This window comes from Mauremys reevesii, linkage group 3 (genome assembly GCF_016161935.1).
Source record: "Mauremys reevesii isolate NIE-2019 linkage group 3, ASM1616193v1, whole genome shotgun sequence".
Classification (NCBI taxonomy): Eukaryota; Metazoa; Chordata; order Testudines; family Geoemydidae; genus Mauremys; species Mauremys reevesii.
The window spans coordinates 197,446,079-197,465,749 of NC_052625.1; the positions used below are offsets into that span (position 1 = coordinate 197,446,079).

Consider the following 19,671-nt stretch of genomic DNA (forward strand, 5'->3'; position numbering starts at 1 on the left):
CCCAACACTGTGGCATTTAATTTCAAAAGGGGGAACTATACAAAAATGAGGGGGTTAGTTAGACAAAAGTTAAAAGGTACAGTGACTAAAGTGAAATCCCTGCAAGTTGCATGGGCCCTTTTTAAAGACATCATAATAGAGGCCCAACTTCAATGTATACCCCAAATTAAGAAAAACAGTAAAAGAACTAAAAAAGAGCCACCGTGGCTTAGCAACCATGTAAAAGAAGCAGTGAGAGATAAAAAGACTTCCTTTAAAAAGTGGAAGTCAAATCCTAGTGAGGCAAATAGAAAGGAGCACAAACACTGCCAACTTAAGTGCAAGAGTGTAATAAGAAAAGCCAAAGAGGAGTTTGAAGAACGGCTAGCCAAAAACTCCAAAGGTAATAACAAAATGTTTTTTAAGTACATCAGAAGCAGGAAGCCTGCTAAACAACCAGTGGGGCCCCTTGATGATCAAAATACAAAAGGAGCGCTTAAAGACGATAAAGTCATTGCGGAGAAACTAAATGGATTCTTTGCTTCAGTCTTCACGGCTGAGGATGTTAGGGAGATTCCCAAACCTGAGCTGGCTTTTGTAGGTGACAAATCTGAGGAACTGTCACAGATTGAAGTGTCACTAGAGGAGGTTTTGGAATTAATTGATAAACTCAACATTAACAAGTCACCGGGACCAGATGGCATTCACCCAAGAGTTCTGAAAGAACTCAAATGTGAAGTTGCGGAACTATTAACTAAGGTTTGTAACCTGTCCTGACTGGAAGTTAGCTAATGTAATGCCAATATTTAAAAAGGGCTCTAGGGGTGATCCCGGCAATTACAGACCGGTAAGTCTAACGTCGGTACCGGCCAAATTAGTTGAAACAATAGTAAAGAATAAAATTGTCAGACACATAGAAAAACATAAACTGTTGAGCAATAGTCAACATGGTTTCTGTAAAGGGAAATTGTGTCTTACTAATCTATTAGAATTCTTTGAAGGGGTCAACAAACATGTGGACAAGGGGGATCCGGTGGACATAGTGTACTTGGATTTCCAGAAAGCCTTTGACAAGGTCCCTCACCAAAGGCTCTTACGTAAATTAAGCTGTCATGGGATAAAAGGGAAGGTCCTTTCATGGACTGAGAACTGGTTAAAGGACAGGGAACAAAGGGTAGGAATTAATGGTAAATTCTCAGAATGGAGAGGGGTAACTAGTGGTGTTCCCCAAGGGTCAGTCCTCGGACCAATCCTATTCAATTTATTCATAAATGATCTGGAGAAAGGGGTAAACAGTGAGGTGGCCAAGTTTGCAGATGATACTAAACTTCTCAAGATAGTTAAGACCAAAGCAGATTGTGAAGAACTTCAAAAAGATCTCACAAAACTAAGTGATTGGGCAACAAAATGGCAAATGAAATTTAATGTGGATAAATGTAAAGTAATGCACATTGGAAAAAATAACCCCAACTATACATACAACATGATGGGGGCTAATTTAGCTACAACGAGTCAGGAAAAAGATCTTGGAGTTATCGTGGATAGTTCTCTGAAGATGTCCACGCAGTGTGCAGAGGCGGTCAAAAAAGCAAACAGGATGTTAGGAATCATTAAAAAGGGGATAGAGAATAAGACTGAGAATATATTATTGCCCTTATATAAATCCATGGTACGCCCACATCTCGAATACTGTGTACAGATGTGGTCTCTTCACCTCAAAAAATATATTCTAGCACTAGAAAAGGTTCAGAAAAGGGCAACTAAAATGATTAGGGGTTTAGAGAGGGTCCCATACGAGGAAAGATTAAAGAGGCTAGGACTCTTCAGCTTGGAAAAGAGAAGACTAAGGGGGGACATGATAGAGGTATATAAAATCATGAGTGATGTTGAGAAAGTGGATAAGGAAAAGTTATTTACTTATTCCCATAATACAAGAACTAGGGGTCACCAAATGAAATTAATAGGCAGCAGGTTTAAAACAAATAAAAGGAAGTTCTTCTTCACGCAGCGCACAGTCAACTTGTGGAACTCCTTACCTGAGGAGGTTGTGAAGGCTAGGACTATAACAATGTTTAAAAGGGGACTGGATAAATTCATGGTGGCTAAGTCCATAAATGGCTATTAGCCAGGATGGGTAAGAATGGTGTCCCTAGCCTCTGTTCGTCAGAGGATGGAGATGGATGGCAGGAGAGAGATCACTTGATCATTGCCTGTTAGGTTCACTCCCTCAGGGGCACCTGCCATTGGCCACTGTCAGTAGACAGATACTGGGTTAGATGGACCTTTGGTCTGACCCGGTACAGCCTTTCTTATGTTCTTATGTTCTGGCTTATCCTTTGGGATTGAAATAACCTTTTCTTTTATATGATAAAATAAGATTTTCAGTAATCATCATCATATCTGACATGTGTGTCTGGATGGAGACCCGAGGCTGGGTATTTTAAGGAAACTGCATTGTTTGGACTTCTAAGTAACCAGTAAGGTAATACAAAGGCTGTTTTGTGCTGGTTTGGTAAATCTAAGTATTGGAATATCCACCAGCTTCTGGGGTTTATCTGCCCCATTTTGTTTGCTGTTCACCCTAATTGAGTGACCTCAGCCAGCTCCCATGGGCAGCGTTGACACAAACGGTTATGATAATAAAGGGGGCGGAGCTAGGGCTAATATCTAGAAGGCTGGGGTTAGCTCGGAAGTCGGAAGGAGGAACCCTGGTTGTCTGGTTAAAGCCACCTACCCATCCTGTACGATTTGTTATTTTGCTTGCTTATATTTTCTAAGACGTTAACGTCCTATAATTATGTCATTCAGCATCCTCCTCTTCCCATTACAGAGGCGCTGTGACTATGAACCTTAGGAGAAGATTTGGGTAGGCTATTTAACCAAACTGGTTCTCCCATCCCTGCTGGCAAGTTGCCCTCTGCCAGTGGTTTAACCATGATAAAAATAATTCAGGCCAAATCTTCAACTGGGTTAACTGGCATAGTTCTATTCACTTTGATGGAGCCATGCCAATATATGTTAGCTGAGGATCTGGACCATAAGCCTGATTCTCTATGACCTCACACCTTGTGAAGTCATTTACACTGCTGCAAAGTGAGTGTAAAATGCCAGCAAATCAGAATTCTCCGTGCCCACTAGTGGAAGCTTTTGATGCCCACGATGCCTATGTGTAAATGATTGCACAAGGTGCAAGGCAGTGGAGAATCAAGTCCAGTGTTTTGAGGATCAGGATTCAGTTCCTTGGTCCATCATTATTTTGTCGTTCTCTTTCTCCCTGCTCTTCATCAGACATCTGATATGTTCCATCTTACCTGAAGTGCCTTGGAAGAAGTAGAGAACAAGAAAAAGAAGGTAAAGGATCTTCATGATGGCTGGGCTTCAGCTGGGACGGGCACCTCGCTGGGGAGAAGAGAAGCAAAGGCAGAATGAGCAGGAGATTCTCTAGTATAATAATGTTGTTGAGAACACACACACCCTGTCCCAGCCTGCCAAGGCATGGCACATAAAATGTTAAACTTACAGAGGAAGGCTGACCTGGGGGTAAGACACCACAACGAAAAAATCCCAATAGTACTGAGTCTCAGAGCCTGGGTCAATTGACTTGGGCTTGAGGGGCTCGGGCAGCTGATCTAAAAATAGTAGGGTAGACATTCAGGCTTGGGCTGGAGTCTGGGCTCTGAGACCCTCCCCGCTGGCTGGGTTTCAAAGCCTGAGCTGCAATGGCTACGCGGCTATTTTTAGTATGGTAGTGCAAGCCCCACTAGCCTGAGGCTGTTGACTTCAGAGCCTTGCTGCTGCGGGCCGTGTAGGGGTAGGCTAAGTGGGACTCTGGAGAGAGAGAGAGAGAGAGGTTCAATTCCTGACCCTGCCACAGATTCCCTGTGTGAACTTGGCCTGGTCACTTAATCTCTTTGTACCTCAGAGACCCATTTGAGAAAGGAGGTAATTATACTTCCTTTGTGTGTCTGGCCTGTCGTGGCTACAGAGAAGTGGGAAATCTGGTTAGGAGAAGACCCACATATCTGAGGCCAGCTTGGCCTCCAGCCATCAGTCCAGATGAATGCTGGTGCTCCCACCTCGCTCTGCTCCCTCACAGGCATGTGAGTTCCACATATCCCTCTTGTATCTTTCAATACATTTGTTTTATTTATGTAACAAAACAGGTTTAGGGTTTTCTAAAGGAGCCGGGGGCATTCAGGGTCAAAGTGGGGGGAGAGGAAGGTATTGTTGGGGTTTGAAGGGGGAAAGATCGTGGGATGGGAATTCCTCACGGATTTTCCTGTGCATCCCTCTCTGTCTGGCCCCATCGCTGTAGTATCAGATCCCCTTTCCCTTGTTCTTTTACCCCGAGTTCTGTCTAATAAGACCCAAGGCTTTGGGGGACCAGCAGCAAGTGGCACTCACCAGAGTGCAGGATGCACTGCCTCGGGCCGTGGCAGTGACACGACACTATTGCTCCCACAGCCCTGCCCCTTCGAGCTTCTGCCAGCAGCCTCCTTCACGATGCAGCGTGGCTGCCGGTTCCCGGCTGCCTCAAACTGCCATGGAACCTCCACTGCCTGGTCCCTGTGACATCGGGCCCTCAGCTGTGACGCCATGTTAGAACCTTCTGCCGTGTCCCTGGGTCATCAGCAAAAGCCCAGGCTTAGCAGTGGTGATAATAATAAGGAACACTTGCAGGGAGGTTCCTGACTCGCTGAGGGGAAGCTCACCTCTGTGGAGATGCCTGTACACCAGCGACGTCCCTTGTAAGCCTTCTGCAGAGGGATGAATTCCAGCACCCTGTTATTACTAGTACTGTAGTGATACATCATCTGATCACCAGTGCCCTATGTGAGCCGTAGCAAGCTTGACCTGAACTCGATGGCTCTCCAGCATAGCAGACTGAAGCCGCAGCCTCAGATAAGTTAAAACATAGAGGGATTTATTGGATGAAATATGAAAATGGATAATCCAGCAGTGCAATTTTTTGTGCATTATTTAATTCAATGTTAAATTTGATTTCCTTTTATACAGTGCTGTACCTCATTAGGGCCAGATCCTCAGCCACTGTAAATGGAAGTCAATGGAGCTATGCTGATTTGCGCTGTCTGAGGAGCCAGTTGATTATTATTTGTTTGCAGCGTGCTAGGTGTTTCCCAGATGCACAAGAAGGGGCTGTCCCTGCCCCAACCAACTCACTGGATTGTCATAGAGTGGCCTACATAAAGATCACCACTAGATGGCAACAGCAATAAGCTATTTGTACAGTTGCTAAAGGAGTCCAGTCATTCAAGTGTCCTCAGTAAGCAACAGGCTGTCATGAATGCAGTCTCCACAGCTTGCAAATCCGTGTGCCAGTTGACACCAGCAGAGGCTCTGGCTTTCTGTATGTGGTCCTGTCATTTTGCTTTCAGTCTCCAGCACTGCAATCCACAGTCAAGGTCAAACACTCATCGCCCAGCACACATATTTAAAAAAAAAAGAATCCTAACACAGACCTTGCACTAGAAAAACAACAGGCTGTTTAAATAAAGTCTAAACTCATCAGGGAAATTGTGAAAGCTATTAGAAATCAACTCTAAAGCTCGGCTGTGTTCCTTGATCTTTGTTATTTCTCCAAGCCTCTGTATAGAAAGACTGATAGCAGCACCAACACACTCACACACACATCTCTTCCTGGTTGTGAAAGAATAAGAACATTTCCTGCACAGGGAGATCCCCAGATCATATTAAGATTTTGGAATCTCTGTAAAACTACCAGTCCTGGTCCATAACGAGGGCTCCAAGGTGCTACCTCAACACAAATAATAAATCTTACTTTGAAAACTTTACTCTGTGAATAAATATCCTTAAGCAACATACAAGCGTGCTGGCCTTAGATTATCACTGCTATACGTACGGATAATAAACTCACTCATCCTGCATTGCTTACTACAAGCATTCAAAGAGCATGACTCAAGCTTCCTAAAGTCACATGATTGGCTTAAAAATCATGAGATTTGGGGTGTCTTTTTATTTACCTTCTGTTTTTTTCAGCCTTTACAGAGCACTCAGTTCATGATTTCAATCTTTCCTTTGGAGCCAAGAGGGCTTGAAAATTAATCTTTTATTCAATAGAAGCCAAGACTCTCACATATTCACACGAATCCAGGAGCTGGTACTTAAAACGTATATCACAAGACTTGCAACAAAATCCCAAGAGTTGGCCACACAGCTAATAATAGCATCTTACTTGACAATGAATATAAAAGACCTTCAGCTAAATGCAGAACACAGCAGTAAAAACACACACACACCTAGGAGGCAGTCACTGAGCTGAGGCCAGTCATGGAGTGCTGGCTGCAAAGGAAGCCTGGCAAGGCCCAGGAAATGCTGCATGTGTGTCGGCAGTAAGGTGCTTGGCATCCATTGTAACTTGCATACCGGGTTTGATTCAACTCTCAGGAAAAACAGTAAAAAACCTCCCCTTGATTTAAATGATGGTAGGACCAGGACCAGTGACACTGTAGTCATGCTTCCCATTTATGTTCAGATCTGAAAATTGCCAAATTGCACAACATGGGTGCAATCAGCAGCATCGATAACAACTGGAAAGTCACCAGGTAAAGAACAGGGTGGGGGAGACAGGGGCTCTTGGAAAGGGTTGGGAGTAGGGGCTCTGGGCCAGGGGCATCAGACTTTTTAAAAGAGTGGTGGGCCTCAGGTCCAGATTATGCCCCGGGCCCCCCGAAACCTCTGTGGGGCCCTGTGTGTACCAGGTGTAAATAATCAGATTATAACCTTTCTCAGGGCAGAGCTTTGTCATCTCAGGCGTGCCCCATGCACACCTCCAGTGCTGTACACCTAATAATCATTGGTAATAAGAGACTGCAGCTGACACACTCTAAATGTCACCTGGCTCCGAACAAGATTTCATCATCTCCACAGGTCGCAACCCACAAGGCCCTATAAACACAGAGCCTCTCCTCTTCCTCTCACTCGATTGTGGTGCCTCTTCTCTCCTGGGACACTCAGAGCTCAGCCAGCCTTCCGCTATGAGGATTCTCCACCTGCTCCTTGCTCTTCTCTTCTTGGTGTTCCATGCTGCTGCAGGTAAGACGTAAATACAATCCAGGCATGGTGGAAGGGGCCATCTTTGCTCTTGGCAAAGAGTAAACAACAGTGTAAAATGAGGAACTAAGTCCTGATATGATGCTCAGGGTAACGTGTTCAGAATTGGGTGCCTACAGTTAAGCACCTCAATCCATACTCAGCCGCCGAAATGAAAGACATCTGATTTTCAGAGGTGTAGCATCCCCCTGGCTCCCCTCGACATAGAAGGGAGTTGTGGGTACTCAGCACCACTTTTATTTAGGTGCCTGTTCACCAATACAGGTGACTCATTGGAGGCAACCATGTTTGAAGGAGTTGATCCTAATCACTTAACAACCACTTAAAGGAACCTGCTCAGCCCTTCAGTCTGGAGGAAGTCAGGGAAGAATCCTTTGTCAGCAGGATGAACTCAGAATGGTTGTGTTGGTTGTATTTATTATGAGTAAAAAACCACACAGAATTAGCAGTGGATGTGGGAATCCTGATATGAGAGACAGCGGATGGGGGAAATGTATATTCAGAGGTGCACTACAGAGGTACGATAGCTCACACACCTATCTAAATATCTTTTGTTTCCACTGATCATGGAGGTTACATTTGCGCATGCACATACATATAATGGTCCCTTTAATGTTAAAGGGAAGCTACCAATTTGAAATCTAGTCAGTTTAAAATAATGAGTTTCAAATACTTCCAAGGGCTATCCCTGCCCTGGGCCCACTTGGACAATTTTTTTGGTTTTTACAATGACATTTTCCTCTCTTCTGTCGCTTGGCAACACAGAGAGAATCATGATGCTGACAATACACAAGGTGCCATCAAATATTCCAAGAAACAAACAGGAAATTTCCCCTCTGTATTTTAATCTATTTCAGATATAGTCACCTTAGGTGTTATATATAGCAGAAGAAGGCAAAATAAAAATTCAGTGTGATTTTTAAACGGATGGCGCCCCTTTAAAACTCTGCAGTAAGATTTCGCAGCATGTAAAATAAACTCCCTGGGGTATAATTTGCTAGGCACATATCTATCCTCACCTGACTGGTTGAATCCTGTTGTGTTTGTTGACCAGTTCAACGACTGTGTTTTCCCTGCATGTATGAATATACACAAAGAACCTTAAAGACACTTTCCTTTTTTACAGAACACATCTTGTCAGATACTGTGATATGTCGGAAAACGCAGAGCAAATGTTCATTTGCGATATGCCCCTTCTTTATGAAAGCCAATGGGACCTGCTACAATGGAAAAGCAAAGTGCTGTAGACCTTGGCTGTAAAGAATCTGTTGATCTGCAGGAAACCAGAATGGGAACATCATAGCATGGCAGATATTTATTATTCTCTCCTTCTACTCAAGGCATCTAAACAAATAGTGTTTATTCAATAAGATTGTGAACCTTGCTCATGTAACTGTGCATGGGCATGGAGATGTTTGTATGACCGGCACGGAAAACAAGCAAAGCCCAGGCAAGCTGATTTGTCTCAATGCCATCACTCAGCCAGTCCTTATCTGTGTGACTATTAAGGTGAGGAACCCCTCTCCCCAGCCAGGGGTTGTAGGTACTGGGAGAGTATGAGGTAAAGGAGGAGGAGTCTGGTGGCACCTTAATGACTAACAGATTTATTTGGGCATAAGCTTTCGTGGGTAAAAATCCCACTTCTTCAAATGCATGGACTGAAAATTACAGATACAGGCATAAATATATATTGGCACATGAAGAGAAGGGAGTTACCTTACAAGTGGAGAACCAATGTTGAAGGCCAATTCAGTCAGGGTGGATGTGGTCCACTCTCAATAATTGATGAGGAGGTGTCAATGTCAAGAGAGGGAAAATTGCTTTTGTAGTGAGCCAGCCACACCCAGTCCGCATCCACCCTGACTAAATACTTTGGTCTGTTCACCCTCATGTTGTCTCAGAAAGTGGCAGTCTGACCCCCTACTCCCTCCCCCACTACTTTGGATATCTGGACTGCTCCCCCATCCATAAATTCAAGCTATCAGTATATTTTGGAGAGCAGGAGGCTTGTCCTTCACATCATCCCCATCCAGAAGTAGCAAGAGATGGAAATGGAACTTTTCAAATGAGAAATGAGATCTGGGATTTGCTAATACTCTGTTGCACTCTGGGCATTTCAGCAAAGGAGAAAGTAACAATAAGACTGGGGTTGGGGCCATTGTGCTTCCTCAAAAGGTATAAATAAAGTCTGCAGGGTGTGGGCTTTGTTTTTCTGTGTGTGGCAATGGTTTGATTTCAATATGTCTTCCCCCCCACCCCATCTTGATTTTTTAGCCTTAGAAGAAACAGGAAAGTCAAGTCTAATCTTCCCTATTATTGCTGGAGGTCAGAGAAATAGATGGGAGCTTCCTTAGCTTTTAATGACTAAAAACAAGATGAGACCAAGGTGTTGAAATTTAACAAAGAGAGTTTTTCTCCCAACTCCTTATAAAACATTTGAATTAAATATATGTTCATAAAATACACACAGTAAAGTGTTTTAACCTTTTCATCGGTACCTGTGATATATTCTACTGTTTCTTTTTTTCTACCATGGTGCACACTCTCTCTCTCTTTCTGGCCTAATTGGATACAAATGAGCTTTTATCTGAAGATATCAGAAGAGGTGAAAGACCCAGGAACACCCCTAAGAAGACTGGGATCAGCATTGCATTTTTTTGCTTGGGGTGGGGCAGGGTGAAATGACTCAGGCTTGTTGGGGAATGAGAGCTGGGCTGAAATCAGTGGAAGGTAGGAGCCTAGATACCTTTGAGGAGCTGAGCCTTGAAGACCACTACAGCAGCCTAAGAAGCTCCCTACAGAACAGGGAGTCAGGAAGCATGAAAACAGTCTACAGCTATTCACAGGGGGCATGCCCCAAAATGTTCTTGAGGAGGAGAGAAGAGGAATTATTTGCAATAGGGTCTAATTAGGAGGAATGGGTTGAAATTAAGAAAGGGAAAATGTAAACTGAATATCAGGTACAATGTCATGCCAGTGAGATCTTTCCAGCTGTGGAATCCACTCCTGGGGTAATGGAGTTTGTATTGCTCTGGGTATAGATTAGATTGAGCATGGATACGTGTACAATAGAAAACAATCCCACACTGGCATTCTGGGTGTGGATGCTTTTGCCTTAGGTAGCTCCCTCTCCATTCGTGCACACCAGCTGGCACAGGGAGGTGTTTCTGGTCTGTTTGATCTTGAAGATTGCCTCCACCTGGGTACAGGGATCTTCAAAGTTCGGACCCATAAGAACATAACCTAAGAACAGCCATATGGGGTCAGACCTATGGTCCATCTAGCCCAGTATCTTGTCTTTGAACTGTGGCCAATGTCAAATCCTTCAAAGGTAACGAACAGAACAGGGCAATCATCAAGTGATCCATCCCCTATTGTCGAGTACCGGCATCTGGCAGTAAGAGGCTTAGGGATACTCAGAGCATTGGGTAGCATCCCTGACCATCTTGGCTAATAGCCATTGATGGACCTGTCCTCCATGAATTTATCTAGTTCTTTTTTAAATCCAGTTATAGTTTTGTCCTTAACAACATCCCCTGACAATGAGTTCATTGTGTGCATTGAGTGAAGAATTACTTCCTTATATTTGTTTGAAACCTGCTGACTATTAATTTCATTGAGTGACCCCTGGTTCTTGTGTTATTGAAAGGGTAAATAACACTTCCTTATTAATTTTCTCCACACCAGTCATGATTTTATTGACCTCTAGCATATTCCCACTTTCGTCGTCTCTTTTCCAAGCTGAAAAGTCCCAGTCTTTAATCTCTTCTCATATGGAAGCTGTTCCATACCCTTAATCATTTTTGTTACCCTTTTCGCTATCTTTTCCAATTCTCTAATATATCTTTTCTTCAGAAGGGGCGACCAGAACTGCAAGGTGTGGCTGTACCATGGATTTATAGAGAGGCATTATGATATTTTTTGTATCTATCCCTTTCCTAATGGTTCCTAACATTCTATTAGCATCTTTGACTGCTGCTGCACATTGAATAGATGTTTTCAGAGAACTATCCACAGTGACTCAACAATCTTTCTTGAGTGGTAACAGCTAATTTAGAGGCCATCATTTTATATGTATAGTTGGGATTATGCTTTTCAATGTGCATTACTTTGCATTTATCAACATTGAATTTTATCTGCCATTTTGTTGCCCCGTCACCCAGTTTTGTGAGATCCTGTTGTAACTCTTCGCACACTGCTTTGGAATTAACTATTTTTAGTCATTTTGAATTGTTTGCAAACTTTGCTACCTCACTGTTTACTCCTTTTTCCAGATAATGTATGAATATGTTGAACCGCACTGGACCCAGCACAGATCCCGGGGGGACACTGATATTTACCTCTCTCCATTCTGAAAACTGACAATTTATTCCTATTCTTTGTTTCCTGTATTTTAACCAGTTACTTTACCATGAGAGAACCTTCCACCTTGACCATGACTGTTTACTTGCTTAAGAGGCTTTGGTGAGGAACCTTGTCAAAGGCTTTTTGAAAGGCCAAGTACACTAGATCGGATCATCCTTGTCCATATGTTTGTTGACTCCCTTCAAAGAATTCTAATAGATTGGTGAGGCATGATTTCCTTTTACAAAAGCAGTGTTGACTTTTCCTCAACAAACTGTGTTCATTTATGTGTCTAATAATTATATAGTTTCAATCAATTTACCTAGTACTGAAGTTAATCTTACTGGCCAGTAATTGCCAGGATTGCCTCTGGAGCCTTTTAAAACTATTGGCATCACATTAGCTCTCCTCCAGTCATCTGGTACAGAAGCTGATTTAAGTGATAGGTTACATACCACGGTTAGTAGTTCTGCAATTTCATATTTGAGTTTCTTCGGAACTCTTGGGTGAGCACCACCTAGTCCTGGGGACTTATTACTGTTTACTTTATTAATTTGTTCCAAAACTTCTTCTATTGACACCTCTATCTGAGACAATTCCTTAGATTTGTCATCTAAAAATAATGGAATGTGGAAATCTCCCTCACATCCTCTGCAGTGAAGACCGATGCAAAGACTCTTCCTTGAGTGCTCTTTTAGCATCTCAATCCTCCAGTGGCCCCACTGATTGTTTGGCAGGCTACCTGCTTCTGATGTTCTTAAACATTTTTTTGCTGATAGTTTTTGTATCCTTTACTAGTTGCTCTTCAAATTCTTTTTAGTCTAATTACATCTGCCTAATTATACTTGACTTACCAGAGTTTACGTCTTTCTATTTTCCTCACTAGGATTTGACTTCCAATTTTAAAGGATTTTTTTTTGTCTCTAACCACCTCTTTTACTCCGTTCATCCACAATGGCATTTTTTTGGTCCTCTTACTATTCTTTTTAATTTGGGGGGTACATTTAATTTGAGCCTCTATTATGGTGTTTTTTAAAAGTTTCCATGCAGCTTGCAGGCATTTAACCCTTTTAATTTCTGTTTAACTAGCTTCCCCTTTCTGAAGTTAAATGCTGCTGTGGTGGGCTTCTTTGGTTCCCCCCCCCAGGATGTTAATTGTAATTATATTATGGTCAATATTACTGAATGGTTCAGCTATAGTCACTCCTTGGGTCAGATCCTTTGCTTCACTTAGGACTAAATTAAGAATTGCCTCTTCTGTTGTAGGTTCCAGGACTAGCTGCTCCAAGAAGCAGTCATGGAGCTGATAACCTTAGCGGCATCTGCTAAAGGTAATAATTGGAGGTATACCAATCTCCTAGAACTGGAAAGGACCTTGAAAGGTCATTGAGTCCAGACCTCTGCCTTCACTAGCAGGACCAATTTTTGCCCCAGATCCCTAAGTGGCCCCCTTAATGATTGAATTCACAACCCTGGGTTTAGCAGGCCAATGCTCAAACCACTGAGCTATCCTTTCCACCTAAGTAATTTCTGCATGCCTGGTACACACCTGGTTCCTGTGGGAGTGCTGATGGGATGCCCAGCATCCCTCCTACCATGTCCCCTTGTACAGCTCAAGTCACTGGACACTCAGTCAATTTGGGCATGACCGAGAAGGTAATGTAGGGAAATTCTCTGGCCTATGATATACACAGGGGCGGCTCTAGGATTTCCGCTGCCCCAAGTACGGCGGCATGCCGCGGGGGGCGCTCTAGCGGTCGCCGGTCCTGCGGCTCTGGTGGACCTCCTGCAGCCATGCCTGCGGATGCTCCACTGGAGCCGCGGGACCAGCGGCCCCTCCACAGGCATGCCTGCGGGAGGTCCGCCGGAGCCGCCTGCCGCCCTCCCGCTGGGACGCCGCCCCAAGTGTGCGCTTGGCGCGCTGGGGTCTGGAGCCGGCCCTGGATATACAGGAGGTCAAACTAGATGATCTCTCGGTTTCTTCTGACCTTAAAATCTATGAAATATATGGACATCAGCTGTAAAAATCCCCTGCCAGCTCAACAACCCTCCTCATGCCACACCCCTCATTGAACTTCAAATGTGCTGGCCAAGCCTTTTGAAAAAAATGGCCTAAGTGGCTAGGAAATGACGTCCTGGGCTCCAACGGGCACTTGCTCTGCTAAATGCCCCACAGCAAGAGATCACATGGGCTCACCTGTCTCTCCCATGTGAGCCTGCCTCCATACAAATTTTAGCGGCCATCATTGTCTGACACACCCATGGCTGCAACCAAGCATTCACACCTACAAGAACTGCTTGAGCAATACTCCCTCACTGACCTCGGGAGATAATTGACTGCATCTTTAAGTGATTCATCCCACGCTCCAGGTGAATCAGCATAACAACTTGGAGGGTGGATGTGGCACTGCAGCCCTCACACCCGCTCCCTCACCAGCACAACTAAATGAAAAAGACTAGAGGCATTAGAGTTTCCTCTTGCATATCCAGGCAGGCTGTGTGGTTCGGGGACCGAGTGCTTGGCTCTAGAGTAAATGGCAAGTCATTTCATCTATCGGGACCTCTGTTCCAGGAATTTTTCTTTTTTGCCCATGACCTGTGAGTGACTTTTACTAAGAATCACTGACAAAATCTAAGCCTTATTCATGTATCCCTGGTAAGATCTGGGGACTGAGAAGCACCATACCTCTGGGGAAAGGAGAGATTAATGTTTCCTCATTAGGGATTGGGTGGGGAGAATTTACCTCTGTTTCTAGAGGGGCCTTTCACTGGCCCCTTGTCTCTCAATCCTGCGTGCCCACCACTAGACCAAGGTGGCTGCAGAAAGGGGCTCTTCCACTGGGAATGTCAGCCTGGGAGTAGGAACCAGCCCAGCACAGCTTGTTGGACTTTGTGACAGTGCAATGAAGACAATCATGGAAAGACATAGCCTCTGCCTAGTTAAATTTGGGATAAGATTTCTAATCTACTTGTAACAATGCTGTCCTGGGTGGGACACTTCTGAGTGTATCAGTTCAGGACAAATTGCTTAGAGCAGGGCAGTTACAGCTCAAGGCTGGTTTTTCCACTTCTAAGGCACAAACCAGCCAGATAGAGAGGTCTTTGGTTTTATCCAACTGGATAACCATAAGTCATACAAGCAATTCCCTTAGACACTCCAGTTTCCCAGTATCACCACCAGTGCCACTCGTTATGAGGATGAATGATTATGAAAACCAATACCCCAGTAAAAGAGAAAAGGTTGTCTTAATCCTAAAGGACCAAGCCCCAGACCCAGGTCAATATACAAATCAGATCTTACTCACAAATCACGCTGTTGCCAATCCTTTAGAATTTAAAATCTAAAGGTTTATTCATAAAAGGAAAAAGATATAGATGAGAGCTAGAATTGGTTAAATGGAATCAATTACATACAGTAATGGCAAAGTTCTTGGTTCAGGCTTGTAGCAGTGATGGAATAAACTGCAAGTTCAAATCAAGTCTCTGGAGTACATCCACAGCTTGGATGGGTCATTCAGTCCTTTGTTCAGAGCGTCAGTTTGTAGCAAGGTTCCTCCAGAGGTCAGAAGCAGGATTGAAGACAAGATGGAGGGGTTTTCAGAGCCTTTTATATTCTCTGACCATGGATGGCGACCCCTCTGTTTTTACTGTGGAAAATGACAGCAGAAAGATGGAGGTTGGAGTCACATGGGCAAGTCACATGTCCATTCATGACTCAGTTCTTTATAAGCCGACACCATTGTTTACATGTTAGTTTGAACTTCCCAAGAAAGCTCAGATGTGGATTGGGGCTCCCAAAGTTCATTGTTAGTTAAGTGTTTCTTGATAGGGCCCTTGCTGAGAATAGTCCTTTCTCAAGAAGCTGACTAAATGCTTCACTGGGGCTACTTGGATTATATAGCCAATATTCATAACTTCAACTACAAAAACGATACACACATACAGATAGCATAATCATAACCAGCAAATCGTAACCTTTCCATTGACACCTTACACGACACCCTTTGTACAATATTTGCTGCAAATATATAATAGTGGTTGCAACAAGGATCTCTACGGTCACAGGTTATGTCAGTAATGTCACACTCCCCCACTTCCATCCCGCTACTAAATGGGACAAAAAGAAGCCAAACTGCCTGAAGTTTCTAATGTGCAGTGCTAGGGCAGAGGTTTCTGAGACTCTGTAGAGTGGGATATGGCTTCCACAGAAATCCTGCCTAGACAGTGAGAGGTGCTGTTGGACATACTGTGCCCTGCACAAAGAAGAGAGACTCTCGGATATTTTGACCCATTAAAAAAAAAAGGGAAATTTTGACATTTGATTTCAGATCAAAATGCACTGGAAAATTGCCCCATCGGTGCAAATATTTCTGGTTAACATTGTTTTTCCCTAGGGCAACATTCTGCTACAGCGTTTTAGTGGTCATTTGTGTTTAATGTCACTTCCCCTCTTTTATAGTTCCTTTGCTATGACATGAGTCAAGCAGTTTCCATTGCCCACGTGTTCTCTCTGAGACGTCTCCATTGCATACAGAACCCCTGGGATAGTCCGTGGGAGTCTGGATTCCTTTTAATGGGCCCTCAGCACATCTGGCAACTCCATTGTTGTACCTGACAGGCTGGTTGCGGGTGTTCCCAACCTCACACCGTATTTCAGGAACACACACACATAGCATAACTTCCCATGCAATGATAGCACATACAATCCAACAGGATATTAATGTTCAACAGATCAAGAGTTTTACACTGATACCTCACAAGGCAGACTGTGTACAAAACATATCATCATTATATGACAGTGGTGAATATGGGAGTTCCAGGGTGCTGTGTTGAGGCAGGGTGACACAACTTCCCAGGTCACATAAGCCTAATGCTCAACCTTATTCTCATGGCAGTTCTATGCTAGCAGCCCTGGTGATAGCAGGGATCTCTGTGCAGGCTCAGTGAACCAGCCAGGACAGTAGCCCTGCAGCTGATAGCATGGCCACTGCAATGTTAATATGACTAAGCTGGGTATCCTGTGTATTTTATAGTATACCCAGCTGGTAACAAGAAGAACAGGGATAGAAAGGGCTGCAGATTTGCAGTGTGGCTGAGTCAACTTTACTGTAGAACCTTCAGACTTAAAATATTAAAAAAAAAAAAAAGCTGACCAATGTTAACGACATCACCAAGATTTTTTCAATGAAGGGCTTGGATTTTGAAAAGGGGGGAAATAAGAGGAGAAAGGCCAGATTTTCAAAGGTTTGCAGGTAGATGCTGATATGTGGCTAGTGTGATTTTCAAAAGCATCTAAGCAGGGTAGGTGCCTAACTCCTGCGTACGTACACACTTCTGTAAAAACCACTAAGGCCCAGATCTTCAAAGGGATTTAGGCACCCAACTGCCATTGAAATCACTGGGAAGTGGGCACCTAAATAACTTTGAGGGTCTGCAGTCAATGGAGTTAGGCACAAAAATACCTTTAAGGTGCCTATCTGCATCTGTAGGTGCCTAAATACTTAAAAAAATCTGGCCCTAAAGGCAGGGCTTAAATTCCGCTGGAGCTGACTGGAGCAGAGCTCCGATACATATTTTCAACCCCCTTGGAGTTTTCATAGCATGTCAGGGGGTGGGAGCTCCGGGAAATACTCTATGAAAATTTAAGCCCTGCCTAAAAGTCTAGACCAAGCTGCTGTAAGGACTGAAGGTACCACGGGGTTTTAAATTCCTTTAAATCCCTAAAGCGGGCTTGTGTGTTTTTAACTGTATTGAAGAGTGAGCACTTCTGATAACATGCACAAGTCACTTACTGGCTGATGTGCCTTACACATCCCCCTTTGTGCTCCAGCTACAGAAGATGTGAGTCTGTTTGTAGCCTGATATAGGGTGTGTTAGTACTACTGATTTAATTTATTGACTTTTATTTTAATTAATTCTAATTAAATAATAATAATAATAATAAATTAATTATTGATATTGATTGGCATGAAGTATGGGTTTTAGGCTTGCCAGTTTGTTTGATTAGAAGAAGATAAAGTTCTTGTTCCGAATTAGGCTTCACAGAATTTACAAAGGACCCTTGGGGGTGTGACAGGAAGCTCACACTGAGGCAGATATAGCCTTAAAAACTTTTTATTAAAATTAATGAAATAGTAAGTAAATGGAAAAATAGAGTTACAAAATTACAACTGTATTACGGTTATTTAAGAGATACATATAATACAATATTGGGTGCTACAAAACTTTGGTTAATATACTTTCACTCTGTTTTGATAACCTGGTGTTGAAAGACACAGGACCTCGCCTTTAGTGGTTCCAGTTTCTCACCTCTTGCAGAGGTGTGCAGAGGAAATTAATGCAAGGAGCTGTTAAAGCTGCCTTAGCGTTTACTTATTTAACTTAACTTAAAATTAAAACCTAGTAAACAAAACTGAGAGTAAAAGTTTAGGGAAGCCAAGTTTAGCCTAGTCCTCTTGGAACTTAAAGTTTGAAAAGAAAATAAGTATGACCCATTAATAGTTAATAGCCATCGTGGTTGGATAGCATCAATAGTTAGCTGAAGATGAAGATAAGGTAGCGGGGTGGGTTACCTCTTTTATAGGGCACAAGTACTGGAAATCCTTCCTCTTATGCCCATATTTCGTTCCTCACCCACAGAAATGTTAGGGTACACTTACCCCATAGGCTAGTATGTATGTATGTATTGGTAACATGTACGTACACACATCAGTTTCTTGTGGTGTATTTGTTAAGTCTGTGGGTACAACTTTAAAAAAAAAACCCTATGCCATTTTTTGTCTATTGGTCTAGGTAAAAGATCTTAACCATAGGCGTGGGTACTTATCTATTTAGGTAACAGAATAAAGGTTAACTTTACTTTTTGGGTAAAAGGGCTTCATATAAATATGCTAATTTTGCCTTAGCTTAACAGACAGGTTTTTGGCCTTTGCATTACAGCCAAACTTATTTTTAATATAAAGCTATAAACCTATTACAATACATCACATACTTAAACTTATTATATATATATAATATATATCTATGCAAGCAAGCAGATTAATCCTCTGGGCTACAGTCTGTTACAGGCCCTGCCTACAGAGCCTCTTTCAAGCTGCAGAGACTTGTGCCTTTAGCTCTGCAGGGCCTGGGTTCAGTGCTCAGTGCGTTGGCCAAGCAAGCAGCTGTCACACCTGCATGCTCGGCTGGGTCTCAGTCCCAGGAACACGCACGTGAGCTCCGTCATGCTCAATACGGCTCCTCACATGCGTGTTTGCAGGCTCTGAGCCCAGATGTCCTGTAAGAGCTTTCCATGAAATGCTGCCTCATGCCTGTTGTATGTGCAGTTTTCACATGTTCATAATTTCAGTCTTCACTCAAAAGTTATTCCCACCAGGTCATTCTGGATGGACCCTTTAGTGTGGATGGGGATATGCATCAACTTTCAATGCCCTGCCAGTTCTGGCTGATTTAACAATACTTTTATACTTGGGAAAAATCATCCTTATTTCCATTCTGTGATGGCCTCAGCTTCTAAAACGTGCGGCTTTAGTGTGTCCCACAGCTCAGTTGAGTAACAGTGACAGCTACTAGCTAAGCTAAGCACAAACTCCTGCTAATCACATCTCTGGGTCTTGTCCCTTCCCCACACTTGATCCCGTCCCTGCCCCCGACAACATAGAATAATGGAATTTTAGAAATTTAGGGCTGGAAGGGATCTTGAGAAGTCATCACGTCCAGCCCCCTGTGCTGAGGCAGGATCAAGTAAACCTAGACCATCCCTGGCAGGTGTTAGTTCAACCTGTTCTTAAAAACCTCCAGTGGTGGGTATTCCACAGCCTCCCTTGGAAGCCTGTTCCAGAGCTTAGCTACCCCTATGATTAGAAAGCTTTTCTAATATCTAACCCAAATCGCCCTTGCTGCAGATTAAGCCCATTGCTTCTTGTCCTATCCTCAGTGGATGTGGAGAAAAAATAGATCACAATCCTCTTTATAACAGCCCTTATCATATTTGAAGACTATCTGGTCCACCCCTCAGTCTTCTTTTCAAAAGACTAAACATGCCCATTTTTCCCCAACCTTTTCTCATAGGTCAGGTTTTCTAAACCTTTTATCAGTTTTGTTGCTCTTCTCTGGACTCTCTCCAACTTGTCCATATATTTCCTACAATGTGCTGTCCAGAATTGGACACAGTGCTGCAGCTAAGACCTCACCAGCGCAAAGTAGAGTGGAACAATTACATCCCATGTCTTACAGGCAACACTCCTGTTAATACCT

General features: G+C 43.4%; 1 protein-coding gene across 1 annotated transcript; it reads left to right on the top strand.

The window, feature by feature from the left end:
* Positions 1 to 4,471: 4,471 nt before the first annotated feature.
* On the top strand, positions 4,472 to 8,758 carry DEFB1 (defensin beta 1). The gene is made up of 3 exons (XM_039531391.1): positions 4,472 to 4,885; positions 6,889 to 7,053; positions 8,198 to 8,758. Exons 1-3 carry the CDS (start codon positions 4,843 to 4,845, stop codon positions 8,329 to 8,331), a joined length of 342 nt encoding a protein of 113 aa, XP_039387325.1. The 5' UTR covers positions 4,472 to 4,842; the 3' UTR covers positions 8,332 to 8,758.
* Positions 8,759 to 19,671: the final 10,913 nt, after the last annotated feature.